This window comes from Chaetodon trifascialis, chromosome 16, assembly GCF_039877785.1.
Source record: "Chaetodon trifascialis isolate fChaTrf1 chromosome 16, fChaTrf1.hap1, whole genome shotgun sequence".
Taxonomy (NCBI): domain Eukaryota; kingdom Metazoa; phylum Chordata; class Actinopteri; order Chaetodontiformes; family Chaetodontidae; genus Chaetodon; species Chaetodon trifascialis.
In genome coordinates, this window is record NC_092071.1 from 6,511,707 (window position 1) to 6,529,323 (window position 17,617).

A 17,617-nucleotide genomic window follows, 5' to 3' on the forward strand; every position below is an offset into this window, starting at 1 on the left:
TAAAAATTCATCCATGCACGGCTTCCATGAATGAATGAGGATGTCAACAGGTTTATTTCTGCTGTAAAGTTAGCCATTTTAATATGGGGGCCTATGGGGACCTCGCTTTTGGAGCCAGCCTCAAGTGGCCATTCGAGGAACTGCAGTTGTTAGCACACTTCCACATTGGCTTCAGTTTTCAGCCCCAGAGGTTGCTGCCTGGTGAAAAATGTGAGTGCCTTTAAAAATAGCGGAAGTGGTGACAGATTTTCAGTATCGATGGTCCCTCTGTGGAAGCCGCCTACTCCTTCAGCAACACACTTCAAACACAGATACTCAGATTGCAACCAATAACTTGTTTCATTGCTCATCTGTTGATTTTTTTTTGACTGGTCAATTAGTCATTTAGTCCAGTCCTACTATAGAAGGACTGCTGTGGTTTTATGTGTCATTAATGAGGGGAAAAACATGAATAGCACAAAGGAAGCGAAACATAAGCTCGGTGAGATGCGCTCTAATGATATCATTGTCAACTTCGTGGTACCAACGCAGACTTCACACTGAACTATGACAAAAAACGGATCATTAATTTTACCTGAAAAACCATCTGCTGCACCAGAACAGTCACTGCTCTTATTCAGTCAGCGAGGGACGAAGACTTATGAAGCACATTCCAATTACTCCTGCAAAAATCTCTGTGAAATATGTGTACCGTTTCCTTCCTCGCCACTGATGTGTGCAGGTGTGCAGACTTTGCAATTATCCTTATTACTAACAAGGCCGTGTCGGAGCGACACGAGGAAAAAGAAAGGTAAAAATGAAAACAGGGGTCTGACGTCATCGCATGCACACACTCAAGAAGCCACTAATGAGGTTTAAGGCCGCAGCGGGGTCATCTGCTGAACGCAAACACACACGGGCTAATGCATAGAAACACGCCTGCAGCCTCTAATCCACCACATGGTCGCTTTCATGTTGCAAAACTTGAAAGACATGACAGAAAATGCACATGAAGAAATCAAGAAAATCCCCCAAAACATAAGCAAATTAACATTAAAATGACCATTTTAGTGATGTTTATTAGCCAAAATGTTATATTACAGAACTAGTAACTGTTCTTTATAGAAGACAAACATTTTTCACATTTATTATATCTCTTACATAAAACAAATTATGACGACAATATGATCTATGTGCATCACTGTCAATACTGGAAATCCAATACTGGGTCATTCTCAACTCACAGAATCACAGCACATGGAGCTCAACACCAACAAGAACACACACACACACACACACACACACACACACACACACACACACACACACACACACACACACACACACACACACACACACACACACACACACACACACACACAAATCCTCCTCAGCTAGTAGTAATACCCTTGTGGCCAACATGCTGGTTAGTTAGTAAGCAGAGCAGAGCGCAGCAGAGAGCTGGTGACATGACAGCTAGCCAACCCGCCTGCAGGCAGCTACACACACACACACACACACACACACACACACACACACACACACACACACACACACACACACACACACACACACACACACACACACACACACACACACACACACACACACACACACATCCTTCAGCTCAGTTGGTTCCCATCCTTCTTATCTGACACATATTTCTGAATCACACACATAAATTCGCTCTGCAGCCTTATTTAGCAATTTGTTTAACAACATGCATGTGCACATGTGCATGTGTGTCGGGGGGGGCATGCATGCGCATATGTGAGTGGGATTGAGGGTACAGTTTACATGACGTCAGCGGTCCATTCATGAACACCCCCCTCCTCCTCCTCCTCCTCTTCACTACGTAGCTGCTAATGCGATACAACGCACCACGTGGGGGTCCTTACCCCCTTTCCCAGCCAATCAGAGCTCAGCGCTTAACGCAGCAGACACAAATACACACACGCTATGCTACACCCCCGCCCATACACACGTGTGCTTATGTACACATGTGAAGCTTAGAATGGTCTGTGTGCTCGAGTTTCACATGACATGCTGTGAGTTGAGGCGTATCATCTCTCACACACGCGCACACACACATACACACACACTAAGTCACATGATGAGAGAAACCAAAGCAAAATCTTGATCGAGAGATGACGAGGAGATGATGATGGCTGGATGGATGGATGAATGGATAAAAGGCTGGGGAGTAACAGAGCAGTGGATGGATGGATGGATGGATGCATGGATGGATGGATGGATGGATGGATGGATGTTAAAAAAGAAAGGATGAGATGATGGAGGGATGGATGAGGAAGGAGGGACTGAAACATGGATGACTGGCTGGAGGGCTGGAGGGAAAAAGGATGCAAAATGAAAACAGCTCTCATCCCTGTTCACTTGCCTTGTAAACAACCACTGTCTCTAGGCGAGAGAGGCGAGTCTCGAGGGAGGGGAGGGGAGGAGGGAGAGAGAGGGAGGGAGAGAGAGAGAGAGCGAGAGCGAGAGAGAGATAGCACTGCATCAGGAAAGATATGAAAGACAGAGAGGGGGATAGAGAGAGAGTTGTTATGCCCCCACACACCATGACTCATCTCCAGCAGGAGGAGGGTTGTGTGTGTGTGTGTGTGTGTGTGTGTGTGTGTGTGTGTGTGTGTGTGTAAGAGAGAGAGCGAGAGAGAGAGAGGGAGTGTGTGTGTGAGCAAGAGTTTGCTGAGAGTTTGAAGAGCATGGTACATGCATCTGTGCTTGAATATGTGCAAGAAGCACACACAGTTGGTGTGTGTGCACGATTCAAACTTGTGTGTGGTGATGATGGTGTGTGTGTGTGTGTGTGTGTGTGTGTGTGTGTGTGTGTGTGTGTGTGTGTGTGTGTGTGTGTGTGTGTGTGTGTGTGTGTGTGTGTGAGATGGTGGGAAGAGAAGGGAGAGGTGGGGGGGGGGCTGTCACAACTGGGAACATTTAACAAGTCCCCAGACGATGCCGTCTTAATTGATTCAAGGCTCCAGCCAGTTCAGCTTTACATGTGCCATCAAAAAATTAAAAAAGGGATGCGGATAAACTGCTCCATTCATTAATGATCAGCGCTAAGAGGCAGACATTATGTTCTTTAGAGATTCTCGGGGCAATTATGAAGAAAAGGTGGCCACAACGCGCCACTGAAAATCCCACCAGAGGTAAATGCCCCACTTACACCCCATTAATCCTGCTCGCATCCGACTCCCAGCATCTGCATCCACCTGTCAAGCCCCTGCTCTGCTGTTGTTTTTCCAGGTAAGGATGCAACAGCCAAACTCATCCAAACCAGGATGGGTTACAGACAGAGCTGTGACTTTGAGGAGGTAAACAACAGCCACTCCCCCCTCATCTAAAGCCAGCTAGATCTGCACAGCAGAAAGCAGGCGGCAGCGGAGGAGGAGGAGGAGAGGGGTGAAGGAGGCAGAGAGGAGTTGCTCTAATTCCTTGATGTGTGTATGTGTGTGGTTGCGTGCTCAGCCTTCCTAAAACCTGTGCTGCCCCCCCTTGATTCCTCCCCCCTCTCTACTGAAGGAGTGAAGCAACCTGCACATCCTCCACGGACTGAACGTTTTGTGCTGCTCTCCACCTCACCATCACGCAACTTCACCTCATATCTGCATGTGTCCATCTATGCATTTGTGTGCGTGCGTGCGTGCGTGTGTGTGTGTTCCAGCCTTTGCCCGCAAGTTACAACTCGCATTCCTGGCTGCACTGCTGCAAATGACCCTATTTGTTGCAATTAGGCGCAAAAAAATAACCACACTTGGACACTCTCCAACTACCCGCCTCGCGCACTTGATTCCCACCGGGGCGCGTTCACGTTTACGGCACAACATGGCCAAGTTTACCCGGGTAATTTCGTCTCTGTGCGTGCACGGGGGTCTGGCTTCAACACGGGTTTTTTTGTCTCTCCTTCGCTGCGACACGTAAACCGCGCACCCCCTCCTTGACCCACATGCACCGCTCGGGCTAACGTCGGTGTAAGCGCCCCTGACTGTGACTGACAAGCCCGCTGCAAAAGTGCGTACAGAGCTGCTGCCCTGCTGCTAGCCTAGCACTGGTATAGCACTTGCAGCAGCGGCAGCAGCAAAGTGGACTTCAGAGGTCCTGCAACACTCCCACTTTTAGATTTTACCATTTTCATTAACCTATTAGTGGTATTTTTTTTATTTTTACCTTGATCGCAGTCAGCTTCGGGTGCAGAGGCGTCCTCAATCCTGGACGGCGGGCGATTCCCAGAGATTAGGAGATCATTGGGAGCCAGGCACATGTAGTTTTACAGTGCAGGGTTTAGCACTAGTTCAGTTTGCCCACTCGGTGCCCTGGCAGGCTGTTAGCAGTGCTGCTAAACAGCCCCGACTCTGGATCCACGTTGGGTGACAGGACCGTCCCTTCCCCTCACTTCCTTTCCCGTCACGGTGCGTGCTGACAGCGCGTCAGCCCTGCGAGGACCGGCCGCCGAGTCCAAATCCGAAATAAAATCCAAAAGTGGCAGCCAGACGAGAGTTGCAGCCGTTTACAAGTCAACAACAACAAACACAGTGGTGCCGCCGCTGGTCCTGCGGCTGCTCACGGTTTAGCAGGCGGCGAGGTGCGCGCAACACACCGCTCACGGGAAAGCATGTCGCATTTTGCAAAAGCAGCCCAAACGTGGTGTCAAAATCCGACTGTTTTCCTCTCCAGTGCCAGCGGTACGGGAGGAGGAGGAGACGGGGAGGCGAGAGGAGGAGGAGGAGGGGTAAAGGTAAAAAAAGAAAAAAGAAAGAAAGAAAGAAAAGGATGCTTTATTTCCAAACGATGAGTCAGAAAAGATTGCGAGCCAGTTTCGCAACGTCCCTCCTTCAAAAATAAAACACTGAGCTCTCCTCGCCTTCACTTGCTGCCTTGCCTCGCTTCCACTCCTCTACCCGGCGTACGTGCACACCGCTCTGCACAAACGCACAGGCGGGTCTTGTCTTGCAACCTCTCTCTCCCCCCCCCTCCCCTCCCCCCCACCCCCGGAAAAAAAAGACAACACAGAGGAAAATCAGCTCTTATCATCAGCTTGAAAACTCTTTTGGCGCCATATTTATGGCGTACTTTCAATTCACTGTTACCGCAAGCAGCACTTCCTTCTCTGAGAAACGCTAGATGACTGCGCCTCGGAGAGGAGAGGACGGGGATTGAACCTTCACCTGCCAGCTCTCTGTCAGCGAGGCTCACTTTGTGGCACAAAGTGTTCAAATGGGACGTAAAAAGCTGCATCCAGAGACGGCAAGCGGTTATTACCAACAGCCGCCGGTTTAGAATAAATTATTTCTGGAAATTAATAGACTTATTCATCGCTGGAGGACACAGTCATGTAAAGCACAGTGCATTAGCTTTCAAAGACGTGTGGAAACTTGAATATTTATTTTAGCTACAGCAAATTTAAAAGTGAAATTTTTCTGGAAAATGATGGCTTCATGTTAAAAGGTGAACCACAGCCAAACTGTCCCTTGTTTCTTGTGTCATGTGACCGAACTCCTCTCTGTAGGAAGAATTATGTAAGAATCCAAACTCATCCACAAGTTTCAATTCAGAGCACTTCTTCAATATCAATCTCAATGCGTCCATCTGCTTTGAAATGCAACGCTTAATTCTCACAATCGCCAATAACTGCTGTCAAATTAAGTGGCAGAGGCAGCTTCAGTCCAAAGTGAAGGCCTGTAGTTGCACTTTACAGTAAGTGATAATATCTCTGCACCAGTGATTGATTAGCTCAAAGCGATCCAAAGGGAATGGTTGGCAAGTAAATTACCTTCCTTCACATTTTCTCTAAAATCTATATTTAAAAGGGGCGGAGGGTGTTTGATCAATGTGTAATCTACTACCATCCACTGTCTCTAAATCCTCTGTTGTCAAGCAGGACTGCATGTCCCTGGACTTTCTCCACAGTCTGACGTTTGCAGGGCAAATTTAAGTCCTCACAAACAAATCCGCCCTCGTTCCCCATGAAAACTGCCCGTCTCACTGAGTGTGTGCAGCTTTTAACTCTGCATCCCCGCAGTGACGGGCAGCACAGCAGATCAGCTCTGCTTGCTGTAATTCATCTTCGCTCAGCTTTTTCTCTATCTGAAATGTCTGGTCAATACGCATAGACGCAGAGCCAGGAGGCACGCTAAAATTAAGGTCAGTCACTGAGCAAATGGGACGATTCTGCTTGGATCAAACGCACGCTTACACATAACCACTCGCGCGTGGGCGAGGACGTCAGGTGTACCAACGCTCACTTCAGCTGTGTCAGGTGTCCCTCAGAAAGCGGAGGGGGGGGGGGGGGAACAGGGTGTGATGCTGTTTTGCACAAAGTGAAATGAGGCACTGAAGGACACAGAGGAGGGATTTCTCTGGCACACATTCAAATGCAACAGCAGCATCCCACAGTTTGTCCTCCCCTCCCTCTCCTCCACAAAACACAGGTAGGTAGCCAGTGTCCCCTGAGGAAACAGCCTGTGACCCTCTCCGTGGTCGTTTTTTAATGTAATTCAATTTCCCGTCTGATGAGATGCACACATTGTTGATTCAGGAAGCACATCCACCCAGATCTGGGTCAAATAGTAATTGTAGTTTGTTTAATCTGCTGGGTGCACCAGATGGGTGGGGTTTACAGCTGCAGAGCATTTCCAATTGTTATCGATGTGCGGTCAAAGGTGCTGCGTGTAGCACATCATGAAACCTATCAATTTTAAGACATTAGTGTTAATAGCTAATGAGTCCGATACAGTAAACGGATTCATAAGATAGCACCATCACAAGCTGTAGCCTCAGAAATGACCACGACGTTGGGTCAACACCCTTCTGAGAGTGAGTCTCCTCAAAAAGTTAATGTTTCCAGTTAAAGGCACTAGGCTTTATTGTTTGGTTATAACTAAATTACATACATGATGTCATCTACATACCAGAATTATCCAATAATCTTGGCAGTTCAGCTCGTCCGTGAGTATATTTCAAGGTGGTTCAAATCTCCCTCGGCCCGTTTGTGCTGTATTTCAATGCTGAGGCTGCCATCGCTGAAGAGTATTCAGTCATTTTTTATCGGTTCCTGGGGGAGAGGTGGTGTATTTGTGGTCAAATAGGACACACGGTATCACCTGAACACATAATGCTGTATTTGTGTAAGAGGAAGCTTGTTTGCAAACGATTTAATTCTCATTTTATACAGAGTACCAGCCTTTTGGGAGTCTGGGTTGTACAGAACTTTAAACTTAAGCTGAACTAGCAATATGCTAAAAACGTAAAAAAGTAATGAGTAAATATAGCTGTCAATTAAATGTAGTGAGGTAAAAAGTACAGTAGTAGAGGTATTTAGCAGTACAACATATAAATACTTCAGGTACCTTAAGTACTGCTACCTCAAAACTGTGCTTAAGTAGCTACAGCAGTTATAGTAGTTACGTTTCACCTCTAGCAAGTTTGACTTGACCTGCTATCACAACAGATTAAGATACCTATGATACAGATATTTATAATATAACTTTTCACAGTTAGCTAGCGGTTTGTGTTACCTTCTACCTAAAGTTAACTGCTATCTTTTAGCTATTGTGCTACAATAATTGAGCTAGGCTAACGTTAGCTTAAAAACCTTAGCCTAGCTTGCAGGTAGTATGAAGGTTGATGCTGTTCAGGCTATTTTACATACAAGTTTTTTTTTTTAAGTCAAGCTGAAGCGAACAAATGTACTTTCAAAGGCACCTTCAAAACACAGATGGACATTTAATTTTCACAGACATCATTAAGCTAAATGATAATTAGCTCATGGTTACAATGAGTAGCAGACTGCAGCGACGCTTTGACAGGTTTGGTTTGATGCTCTCTTACACAACAGGCCGCTAAAGGCGCAGAAAAACAGGAATTTGAACAGATGTGCCCAAATATTTAGCACGTACAGTATGTTTTCACACTGCTGTATGTTCCACAGTTTGGAGACATATTATTTTTACATCCTGTCTCTTGAAACAGGTGCTCAGCCATTTAATGTAACTCTCTACATACAATGCAGAGTAAAGTTCAGCTCTGGTGACGGCTTTGACAATTACAACCTCAACTGTAACCTCAAATCTACACTGAGGTACTATACAGTCGATTTTAAACCAAAGAAAACCACAGTCTTACCAATAAAACATCATGATTCAGTGTCTCTATGAGTCTATGTCACATTTTTAGTCCAGCAACACTTTGACTAGTCACAGCAGGGGAAGCACAGGTGTTACTAATAACACTAACGAAGGCTCAGTGGCGTTCAAGCGTTCCAGTCATGCGTGACAATCATAGACAGTAACTGAGTACATTTACTTGAGGTTTTTGAGAGACAGAAACAAATACTTTTTACTCAACATTTACTTTAGTTACTGGTTACTTTTCAGTTCAAGTCTACTTAAAATAGGCATTTTCTGCATAAAATATGGCACTATTATTACAAATTAAACTACCCAACACGATTTAAAGTATGTGCATGTAAAGTTGCTGAAAAGTGACATGAAGCACCATTGTTTTTTGTCTTTTTTTGACCTTAGTGACCTGTATGTCTTTTTTTCTTTGCTAGCACATTGAGTCCAGTGTTTATCTTTGTATGTGCACAGATGTCATTCTGCTGCATGGCAGGCATTTTTACTTTTTATACCTTTAACTATGTACATTTCAGTGCTATTGCATGAGTAAGAATTTGAATGTAGGACTTCTGGCTGTAACAGAATATTTTAATTATGTAGTATTGCTAATTTTTATTCAGAAAGAGATATGAATGCTTCTTCCACAACTGCAGTGAAGCAGAGACAAGACCCAGACCCCAAAATGACATTTATAAAATGACCAATACCACAACAAAAAACTGTACTGTGTAAGGAGTTTTTTCATAGTACAACATGTAACATGGCAAAACTGAAACAACACCATCTTTCCAAAGCATGTCGGCTCATTATCTTTGATTTGAAGACAGTGGCAGAGCTGTGTCAAAAAGCACAAAGAGGACAAACACAAAATTTCTGATTCCTTCACGTTTAATTCCCTTCATCACCCTGGGACTCTGGAGTCTGTTTGGTTTAAAGTATTTCAGTCAAGTTAATTAGTTTCAAACATTTTTGTCTTTTTCTTCTTTCGTTACTCACGGGACATAAAGTCTTCAATAAAATGTGTCGGTGTAGCTTACTGGTAACATCAATCATGATCACTCTCCCACCACCACTAGCAACAACACACATAGACACACGCACAGCATCAGCCAGCATTACACCATTTTTCCATGACATAGGTTGCATTGGATTTTCATAACCACAAATAAGATCAATATGTGAGTACAGAGATGACAGTGTTCATCTAGAGTGCGGTGGTGTTACAATGGAGTGGGTGTAACGCCAGGATACGTCTCACTGTGGAGATGCATGCTCCGCACCGTGGCCCCAATATCCATGTCAACTGCAATTAGGCCAATAGACGGGTATATATCCTCATTTTTTAAACGATGGGTCAGGATTCAGGACCCGAAATAGCTGGCAGGCCCTGCTGCTCCGGCATCTATACATGTCAAGAGCACTAGTTTTAATTAGTCTGGGTCCCAGGGTGACAGACTACATTTATCACTTGGGTCCCAAGCCTAAAATTCTGAAACACCCCCTCCTCTATGGGAAGCTAAAGTCAATGCAAAGCCAAGTGTAGCCTAAATGTGATGACCCTGCTCCAAACTGCAATGCACTTTCCAGCAAGTTTCAGAGCTGCTCTTCCTGCTGTGGTCATATATGAAATCAGAAATCATTATTTTGTGAAACTCAGCCTCTAGGTGGTTAATGAGCTAGTTTCCCTGCTTTACCTCCTACATGCTCATGCTCACATCTGAAATGGCTGTAGGGCGCAATCATAAGTTAACATTAGGCTTTACATATATGATATTGAGCAGGGGAATTACGCTATTGCAGCCAAAAGGTTTGCATTTCCTCCTGAGTAATTTTATCATGATTAGCCTTCTATGACTGCTGAAACGGTTTAGACAGCTTGTGCAAAATGAAGAGGCGTATATTTGACAGCTTATATTTTGACCTTTATTAAACAAGAAGTCTCCAGAGATTGAAATTCTACACAGATCAACATAAAATCAGCATTCGCAGAGGGAAGAAGAGTAAGGGAAAGAGAAAAACATAAAAGGCATCCAAACACATTAAAAATACAGGTCCATTAGATGTCCTTGACTTTGACAGCGTCTGATTTTCTTGCACACATCATCCCCCAGTGTGAGTTGTTTTGATGTTTAGAGATAAAATATAAATGCAATGTGATCAAGGAACAGCTTGTTTCAAAATGTGGCAAATATATGTATTCATCTGACATGAGCGTGGTTGCAAACAGGAAATTGCATTAACAGGGATAATGGAAAGTTTGGAGCAGGAAGCATGATGTAACATGTCTGATTTGTCTCAGTAATAATGTGTTGTTCAGTTGGACCAGCGAGCTGGTTTAAAGGTCTATTCAGCTTTCCAAAACTGTCCCAAATTTACGTCAGAAAATTAGAAACGCAAATCACTGCATCTGTGAAACAAACATAACAGAATTTGGATTTATAAATGTAAATGGGCAGGGCAAGATGGGCGACAATATTGAGTACCCTGAAGAGGAATTTAGCTTTGAACGCTCTGCTGGAAGACTACTTGTGGAAACAGTATGCTTAATTGTACGCCCAAAGTCTGACAGACTGTTGGATCAGCTTGACTCGCAGGTCAGCTGTTTTGATTTGGGAGGTGATTGTTAACCTATTTCTCATTATTTTGTTGTGTATTAGCTGTTTATTTACACTACAAATTGCCATGGGATGTGCACGCATGCCGGCCACAGCCTGCTCAGTCTGCTGCTGTCTGCCGAGCGATACAGAAGTACCCACTGCCGAATCATCTATTCATCCATTTGCTTTACAGTTTGAGTTGTGTTGTACAACCCTGCGTACCTTGCACGATTTAACAGTGGGTTCGCAAAGACGTTTACATGTATTTGCACAGAAGTATAATTCCGACTTGAGGTTTGGTTAAGTTTAGCCACAAAGACGACTTCATTAGGGTTAGGGAAAGATCGTGGTTTGGGTTAAAATAACTGCTTGGTGAAGGTTATGGAGCAATTGTGGCAAATGTTCTTCCTTCGCTCCTGACAGGCGAAAGTATAATTCCTTCAGCCAATAGACAGTCAGCTGCTGAAGCACACCATTCAGTTCAGCTTTAAAATGTGCACAGAGGAAAAATCAGCAAAAAAGATGGAGTTCGTAGCCAACTATCCCTACGTTAAAGCATGAAATTGAGCAGAAATTCAGCGGTTCATCTTTTGAAGGAACCCACTGAAGGTTGACTCTGCACTCAGTGATTTACACCCTGCAATATCCAGATATACACATCTAATTATCTCCTACGCCCCCAAACAGGTTTATAATGATCTTTAACAACCTTCTTTCATGCCTGTCCCACTCTCCTCGCAGTAACCTTGATATAGACACTTTACAGGGTGGGTTAATCCCTTCGCATTGGCACTGCCCCAGGACTCCGGCTGAAAGGGCTACCTGTTGTCTGTGTGTTTCCCAATTATAGTTTTCTCCTGAGTAAGCACGCATTAGGTGACTCATCAAGAACGGCTGTCTGCCAGAGCTGGCTAGAACGCAGTGTATTATTTCAGCATCAGTGTATATTTCAGGCTGAGTGAGAGGGGGAGAGCGAGGCCATAAACTTAATGGGTTAGTTCACTCAATAAAGCGGTGACTTGTATGACTTGGAAGCTGCCCAAAATATAACATACTCAGAAGTGCCACTGGTGGTTTTTCTGGGGGAATTTGAGAGGAGGGGAAAGTGGGTTTTTATGTGTGCTCACTTGTGTGCTTTCTCGTCTTTCTCGGACTGAGTCACGGGGGAAGAAAACGTCTGAGGAGAGAATATTTTTAAGGGCCGAACTTCTTATGGAAGAAGACAGAAAGATATTGGGATTTTATTCTCTTGGTCGCTGTTTTTAGAGGTATATTTGAGCTTGTAATGAAGGTCCTCTTCATTATTAATATTTTGTAGCATTAGCATGTTGTAGCACAGTCGGTTTACAGGACTGGTAAAAGATATAAGGCTCAAACTGGAAGGGTTTTTATTGAAATTGTTGTGTTTTGGGGGTACTGTGGCCGTCTCTCAGCCGGCATTGACTGTGGGACAGTCCCATAAAGACAAGCATTCAGGTTACATCTTACAGTTTATCTCCTCTTCAGGGTGTTCAATCTCAAAGAGTCTTGAAGCTCTGACCAAGCACCAGCTTAAAGGTTCTGGGAGATACCATGTGGTAATTAGTGTAGGGGTGTTAGTGTGCTTAAATCTGCTGTTCAGGTTTTCTGTGATTTTATTGCCATATGTAACATAAATTAAGATCATGCAGACCAGCTGACGTTAGTTTAGGACAGATGTATTTTAGAGTATTTCTTGTGTTTTGTGTAGTTGGATGTTAGGTGAGGAGCAGGTTTCCCTAAACTGTGGTCGGGTCCAGGTCGTTGCCAGTGGCAGGACATATAAAGCAGCAGCCCGTCAGGCAGTGCTGCGGTCAGGAGTACATGCTGCCTGTGGTCTGCAGTATTTTACATGGAGAGGTGCAGCTGTTGTTGTTACTGTGTTCATTGTGGGTGAAATAAACAGCTGGTTGTTCTACACCTGACCTCTGCCTCCAGCTTCCTGCCTCTAAAGCCCGGCCGCTAACAGAGCTGCACCGGATGCGTTAGTGAACAATTCAATGTTATTATCATCTGTAGTGTTAATATAATAATAATCATGATGTAATGGCTGATGACCGATGTACAACGCTTAAATGACAATTCATCAAACACTGTTATTGCCTGCACTGTCTGTGTTTGACAGAGATGTGTGAAGGAAAAATAAAGTTTCTGTTCACTTTACAGCGACATTTATCAGCAGACAGCAGCAGCTCCTTGTTTCTAAGAGAGGATGGAGATTTGTAAACTTACATAAATAAATAAAAAATGAATAAACAATGTTTTTGCACACAGTAGCGCCCAGCAGCAGCTCTTTGCTTTTGGCCCCAGTGAACATTTATTTAAGACTAATGCGTTATTCACTTCAACACAGAAAAATATTTAAATGCACATCGTCATTGACGTGCCTGCAGACATTTTGATTAATCTGCCGGCCGATTATCAGTCGGCCACGATAATATTTACTTGTGTGGACCCCAGGAAGAGTATTTGCTCCTTGGTAATGGCTAATGGGATCCAAATAAATAAACAGTGTGCAGGGGGAGGATTCAGACAGCGTCATGTCTCTCTTGTCCGTGGGAAGAAGTTTTGTAAGCACTTATGGTAAACTGACACTGGAAACTACAAAGCTCAGAGCTCCAATGGAAAAAAGGACGAAGCTGAAACATTCATGAGATGTTTAAAAGTCAGTGAAGGAAAAACCAACAGAATTCTTAATTGAGTTTTTCTTAGAAAAAAGCACTCATGGCTGTAGTCTGACTGATTCATCGTGAAGTGCTTTAATTTCCCCTTGTTCTGAAAGTGAAATCAGATTTTGTTGTTGACCTCGATGAAGCACAGCTGAAACTGATCCTTTTGTGCGAGAGCAACAAGTGACTTTTGTGTTCAGACAGTCACTCAGATGCATCTCAGTCTTCACTGAAGCTGTCAGGCTCCACATTAAAGCAGCTCCTGTCTGGATCCGCTCAGACGTTATTTCATCTCGGCATGTTCAACAGTTGTTCCAACCTGCTCAGTCTTTCTTCTGGCTGCGTCGCCGCCGCGCCTTCGCTCCCACCGTGAAACGAAATTTCAGGCGTTTCTCGAGATATTTTATTAAATGTTTTCACAGTTTTTAAATACATAGTCCATGTCATAAGCAGGGGGTTTCTTAAGCTATATGTGTGTGTTTAACCACTTGAACACCTATTAAAGGTTGGTGAGTCATTCCTTACAATGCGACGACAACGCTGCCTGTTGCTGATTGGCTGGCATTGAAACACACACGTATAATTTTCACTTTCTGAATAATCTTCTCCATCAAACGTGTGCGGACTTGGTCATTTCACTTCCCCTTCTGCCAGTGTAAAATATAAATAAGCCTCTGACTGACCTCCTCCTCTTCTTCATTATTTATTTTCTGCGCAGAGGATAAAGCTAACAGCTAATGGGACTTTTGTTAATATTTCATTCTTTCAGTTTAAAGGGAAGTGAATTCACTTTGAGTTCACAGCAAATCACAGAGTCCAAGTCCTTCACTCTGTTCCTCCTACACGTATTTGGCTGTTCTAATGATGGTCTGAAGACATTTTGAAAGACATTTGTTTAATCAGTTTTTACTCTGCTGTGGAAACAAGCAGTGAGCTGATCTGTCTGTCTGTCTGTCTGTCTGTCTGTCTGTCTGTCTGTCTGTCTGTCTGTCTTCATGTTGGCATGCCTTCCTCTGGAATCCCTCTGCATATCAATGACTTCATGTAAAAAAAAAAAGCCCCAAATCCCCTACTCTGCTGTGTGTGTGTGTGTGTGTGTGTGTGTGTGTGTGTGTATGTGTGTATGTGTGTGTGTGTGCGCATATCTCTGAGCCTGAATGACTATCCGTAAGCCTCTTTACATAGACTGGAGGTTAAAAGTCCGGTGTTCCTCTCTGATCATATTCCTGGCAGGCTGGTCGAGTGCAGAGAGACAGACATGTTGCTCAAGTGAGAAGAAGGCAAAAAATAAGGTGAGTGTGTGTGTGTGTGTGTGTGTGTGTGTGTGTGTGTGTGTGTGTGTGTGTGTGTGCGTGTGTGTGTGCTGCAGACATTTCACTACCTGCTCTGTGAATTTTATACCTTCTGGCAAAGCAAGAAACACAAACATATCAAGCTGGAGGGGGACGCAGGGGACTGAGAAGTCTGAGGCTGTTAGCCCACCTGCAGACTCCTGTTCACCGATGTTGCTCTGTGGCTAAAGGCAGTGAGGTGCTGCTGCTTCAATTTTAACAGCCTGCAACTTCCAAATGGGTCTTTTTCACAGCAGACATGTCATAGTAAGCAAAGTACAGCAGTAATGAATGACATCAATGATAGCTGCATTCCATTAAAGTGAGCCGGTCGCAGTGTCCAGGTATTCTACAGAAAATTATACAGAATTTTTTTTTTTTTTATTTTATTTCTCATCAAAAAATCAAGTTTTTATTTCAAATTTAAAGTACTGAACATATAAAACAAATAGCTTTGGCTTTCCAGTTATATTCATATATTGCCTTTAATTAATTAACTGAATACCTCCAACTACCAGTAAGGACCATCAGTCCAGGAGGATATTTCAGGCCAGTTGTAGCGTTCAGCTCCACCGCTGAGCGGCGCTGTTTGAAACGCGCTTACCCGATAAACAACTTCCGGGACCCGCTTCGCAAACAGGAAGTTGTCTTTGTTGACCCGGTCGGAGAAGAGCAAGATGTCTACCCTGGACGTGGATGATTTTATCCAACAAAACAGAGCTCTGGCCGACCAGGTAGAAACGTTTCGAGGCTACTGGGAGAGTGAAAAACACTGGCAGGCCAGGAGGGAGTTCATCCTGCGGAACATAACCGACTTCCAGCTGCCGCACCTGGACCGCCTGCTCTCCCTGTCCATGGTCTGGGCCAACAACGTCTTCCTCGGCTGTCGGTCCGTAAACACAACGTGTTTTCATTGCCGTCTCAGTTTAGTACATATGCGCCCTTGTCCGAAAGGTATTTCTGTTGATTTTTTACCTGAGCTCTAGGCCATAAAACCGCTCCGCAGCCGCTAAACCTCCGTTAACGCAGGGCGTTTAACTCCTTTGGTTAAGTTTACCGTAAATGTATTCACCAAACTTATCGATTAGTCCTCCTAACTGAAGCGCGTGCTCGTCTAAAAGTTAAACATACTGTTTGATACTGCTTCTGATCGGCCTTTGTGCACTTTTGTCCAAGATTGTTTTCGGTTCCATGAACTTCTTCGTCTCATTTTAAACTCATACTGGGCTCGCTGCTGCCCCCTATGTTGTAAAACGATAAACACACTCGCTGTTCAGGCTGCAGCTGCGTTGTTTGTTTTTGTCAAATCGAACAGCTGATGAGGGGCTGCTGAGCCCCCTGTTTAAATCAAGGCTGTCTGTGCCTGACATGAAGCCAGTGGAAGCATCAGTTGCCTATTAGTTGAGGTTTCTTTTTCAGAGCCAAACTGACACTGGATCTGTGATACCATTGCTGGTAATGGAGCGTTTAAAAATCAGATATTGGCCAATATTCATATTGCATCAAATTAAAAGAGCAGTTTGATTTCAGGCTGCAAAGAGCTATGATAAGTTTCACAATGATTGTATGATGGCCTGACTGGTAGATCTGTGAGGCCGATATCAACCTGTTTTGTTTTAGAAGTTCAATAATGATAAATCATCATTACAAAGACGACCATTACTGTGTCCAAGATGAAGATGAGATGTGCTACTGTTGAAAATAAACCTGTCAGTGCTCTCTGGTGGACAAATTATGCAGCAGGAATACTGAAACATATTTGCATTTCTATTTACTTCTCTGTCGACAATAATATATCTACAAAAGCTGATCCGATTGTTTTTAGTTACATTATTTTCAGTCAGGTTTTGTGGTTTACACCGAAATTAAGAAATGAAAGCATTTTTTTTTAGAACTTCAAAGATAAAAAAAGCACTAAATTTTTACTTTTACAGTGAAGGCAATGATTTAGGGTTGTAGCTAATTATTGTTTTCATTATTAAGATATCTGTTAAAAGTCAAATCACAATTTCCTTAAGTGTGAGGTGGTGAAAGATCATTTGTCTTTGCTGACGGCAGGTACAGCACAGAGCTCCTGGACAAAGTGAAGGAAATGGCTGAAGGCATCGAGGTGGAGGATGCACCAGTCTTCAAGACCAGAGACGAGATCATGAAGAAGCAACAGGTACGTCTGTGCACGCACACACACACTCTCACAGATTTATTGACTGATAAGATCCTTCATGTCTGCCTCTCTCCTCCACCACAGGGTCGATGACCGGCTCAGTCGTATCATCCTTCTGGTTGTGTTGGATCATGAATGAAGCCTGTTGTGTGCGTCCAGGCTTCGTTTGTCGGACCAGGTGTCACACGGTTTTACAATCCTGCACTGTTCCTCAAGGATGTGAGGAGTTAAAACCTTTTTATCAAAAGCAGAAAGACTGTTGTACAGAGACAAGAGGTTTTTATCAGTGTTGGAGCGTCACCTCATCCACTTCTACATCACTGTTCTACTTATTTTTTTAGAGTGTACTCATCATTTGTAATGCTGTTTTTTATAAATCCACATTAAAGATGACACTGGAGTAAATCTTCCTTCCTGAAGCACAATAAGCCAAATGTATTTTCTTCTCATTACTGATGTAAAAACAGATTATAATCACTCTGTGCTGTAAGCGAACACACTAGGCCACACCCTTTCTCTTGTCAGTCAATGGAAACTGAAGGGAAAAGGTGGAGCTGAGTGAAGCTGCACCACCTCAGAGCTCTGTAACACTACGTCCAGCTGACTGTTTGATGGCTGTGCCGAAATGAAGCAGACTTTTCTGTCATTTTCTCAGTTTAGGGTTGCTTTTGCACCTTAAACCCAATCTTCAATTTTTCCTTTTAAAGGACAGTCTCACCCT

General features: G+C 43.9%; 2 protein-coding genes across 3 annotated transcripts in view; one reads left to right on the forward strand and one right to left on the reverse strand.

The window, feature by feature from the left end:
* jade2 (jade family PHD finger 2) overlaps positions 1 to 4,949 on the reverse strand; it is a 186,990-nt gene extending 182,041 nt beyond the window's left edge. For both annotated transcript variants that reach the window (XM_070982656.1, XM_070982655.1), the window contains exon 1: positions 4,168 to 4,949. The gene's annotated coding sequence lies outside the window, so the exon portion shown is untranslated. The remainder of the gene's footprint in view (positions 1 to 4,167) is intronic.
* Positions 4,950 to 15,379: 10,430 nt separating this feature from the next.
* On the forward strand, positions 15,380 to 17,315 carry cdkn2aipnl (CDKN2A interacting protein N-terminal like). The gene is made up of 3 exons (XM_070983212.1): positions 15,380 to 15,621; positions 16,791 to 16,896; positions 16,981 to 17,315. Exons 1-3 carry the CDS (start codon positions 15,410 to 15,412, stop codon positions 16,987 to 16,989), a joined length of 327 nt encoding a protein of 108 aa, XP_070839313.1. The 5' UTR covers positions 15,380 to 15,409; the 3' UTR covers positions 16,990 to 17,315.
* Positions 17,316 to 17,617: the final 302 nt, after the last annotated feature.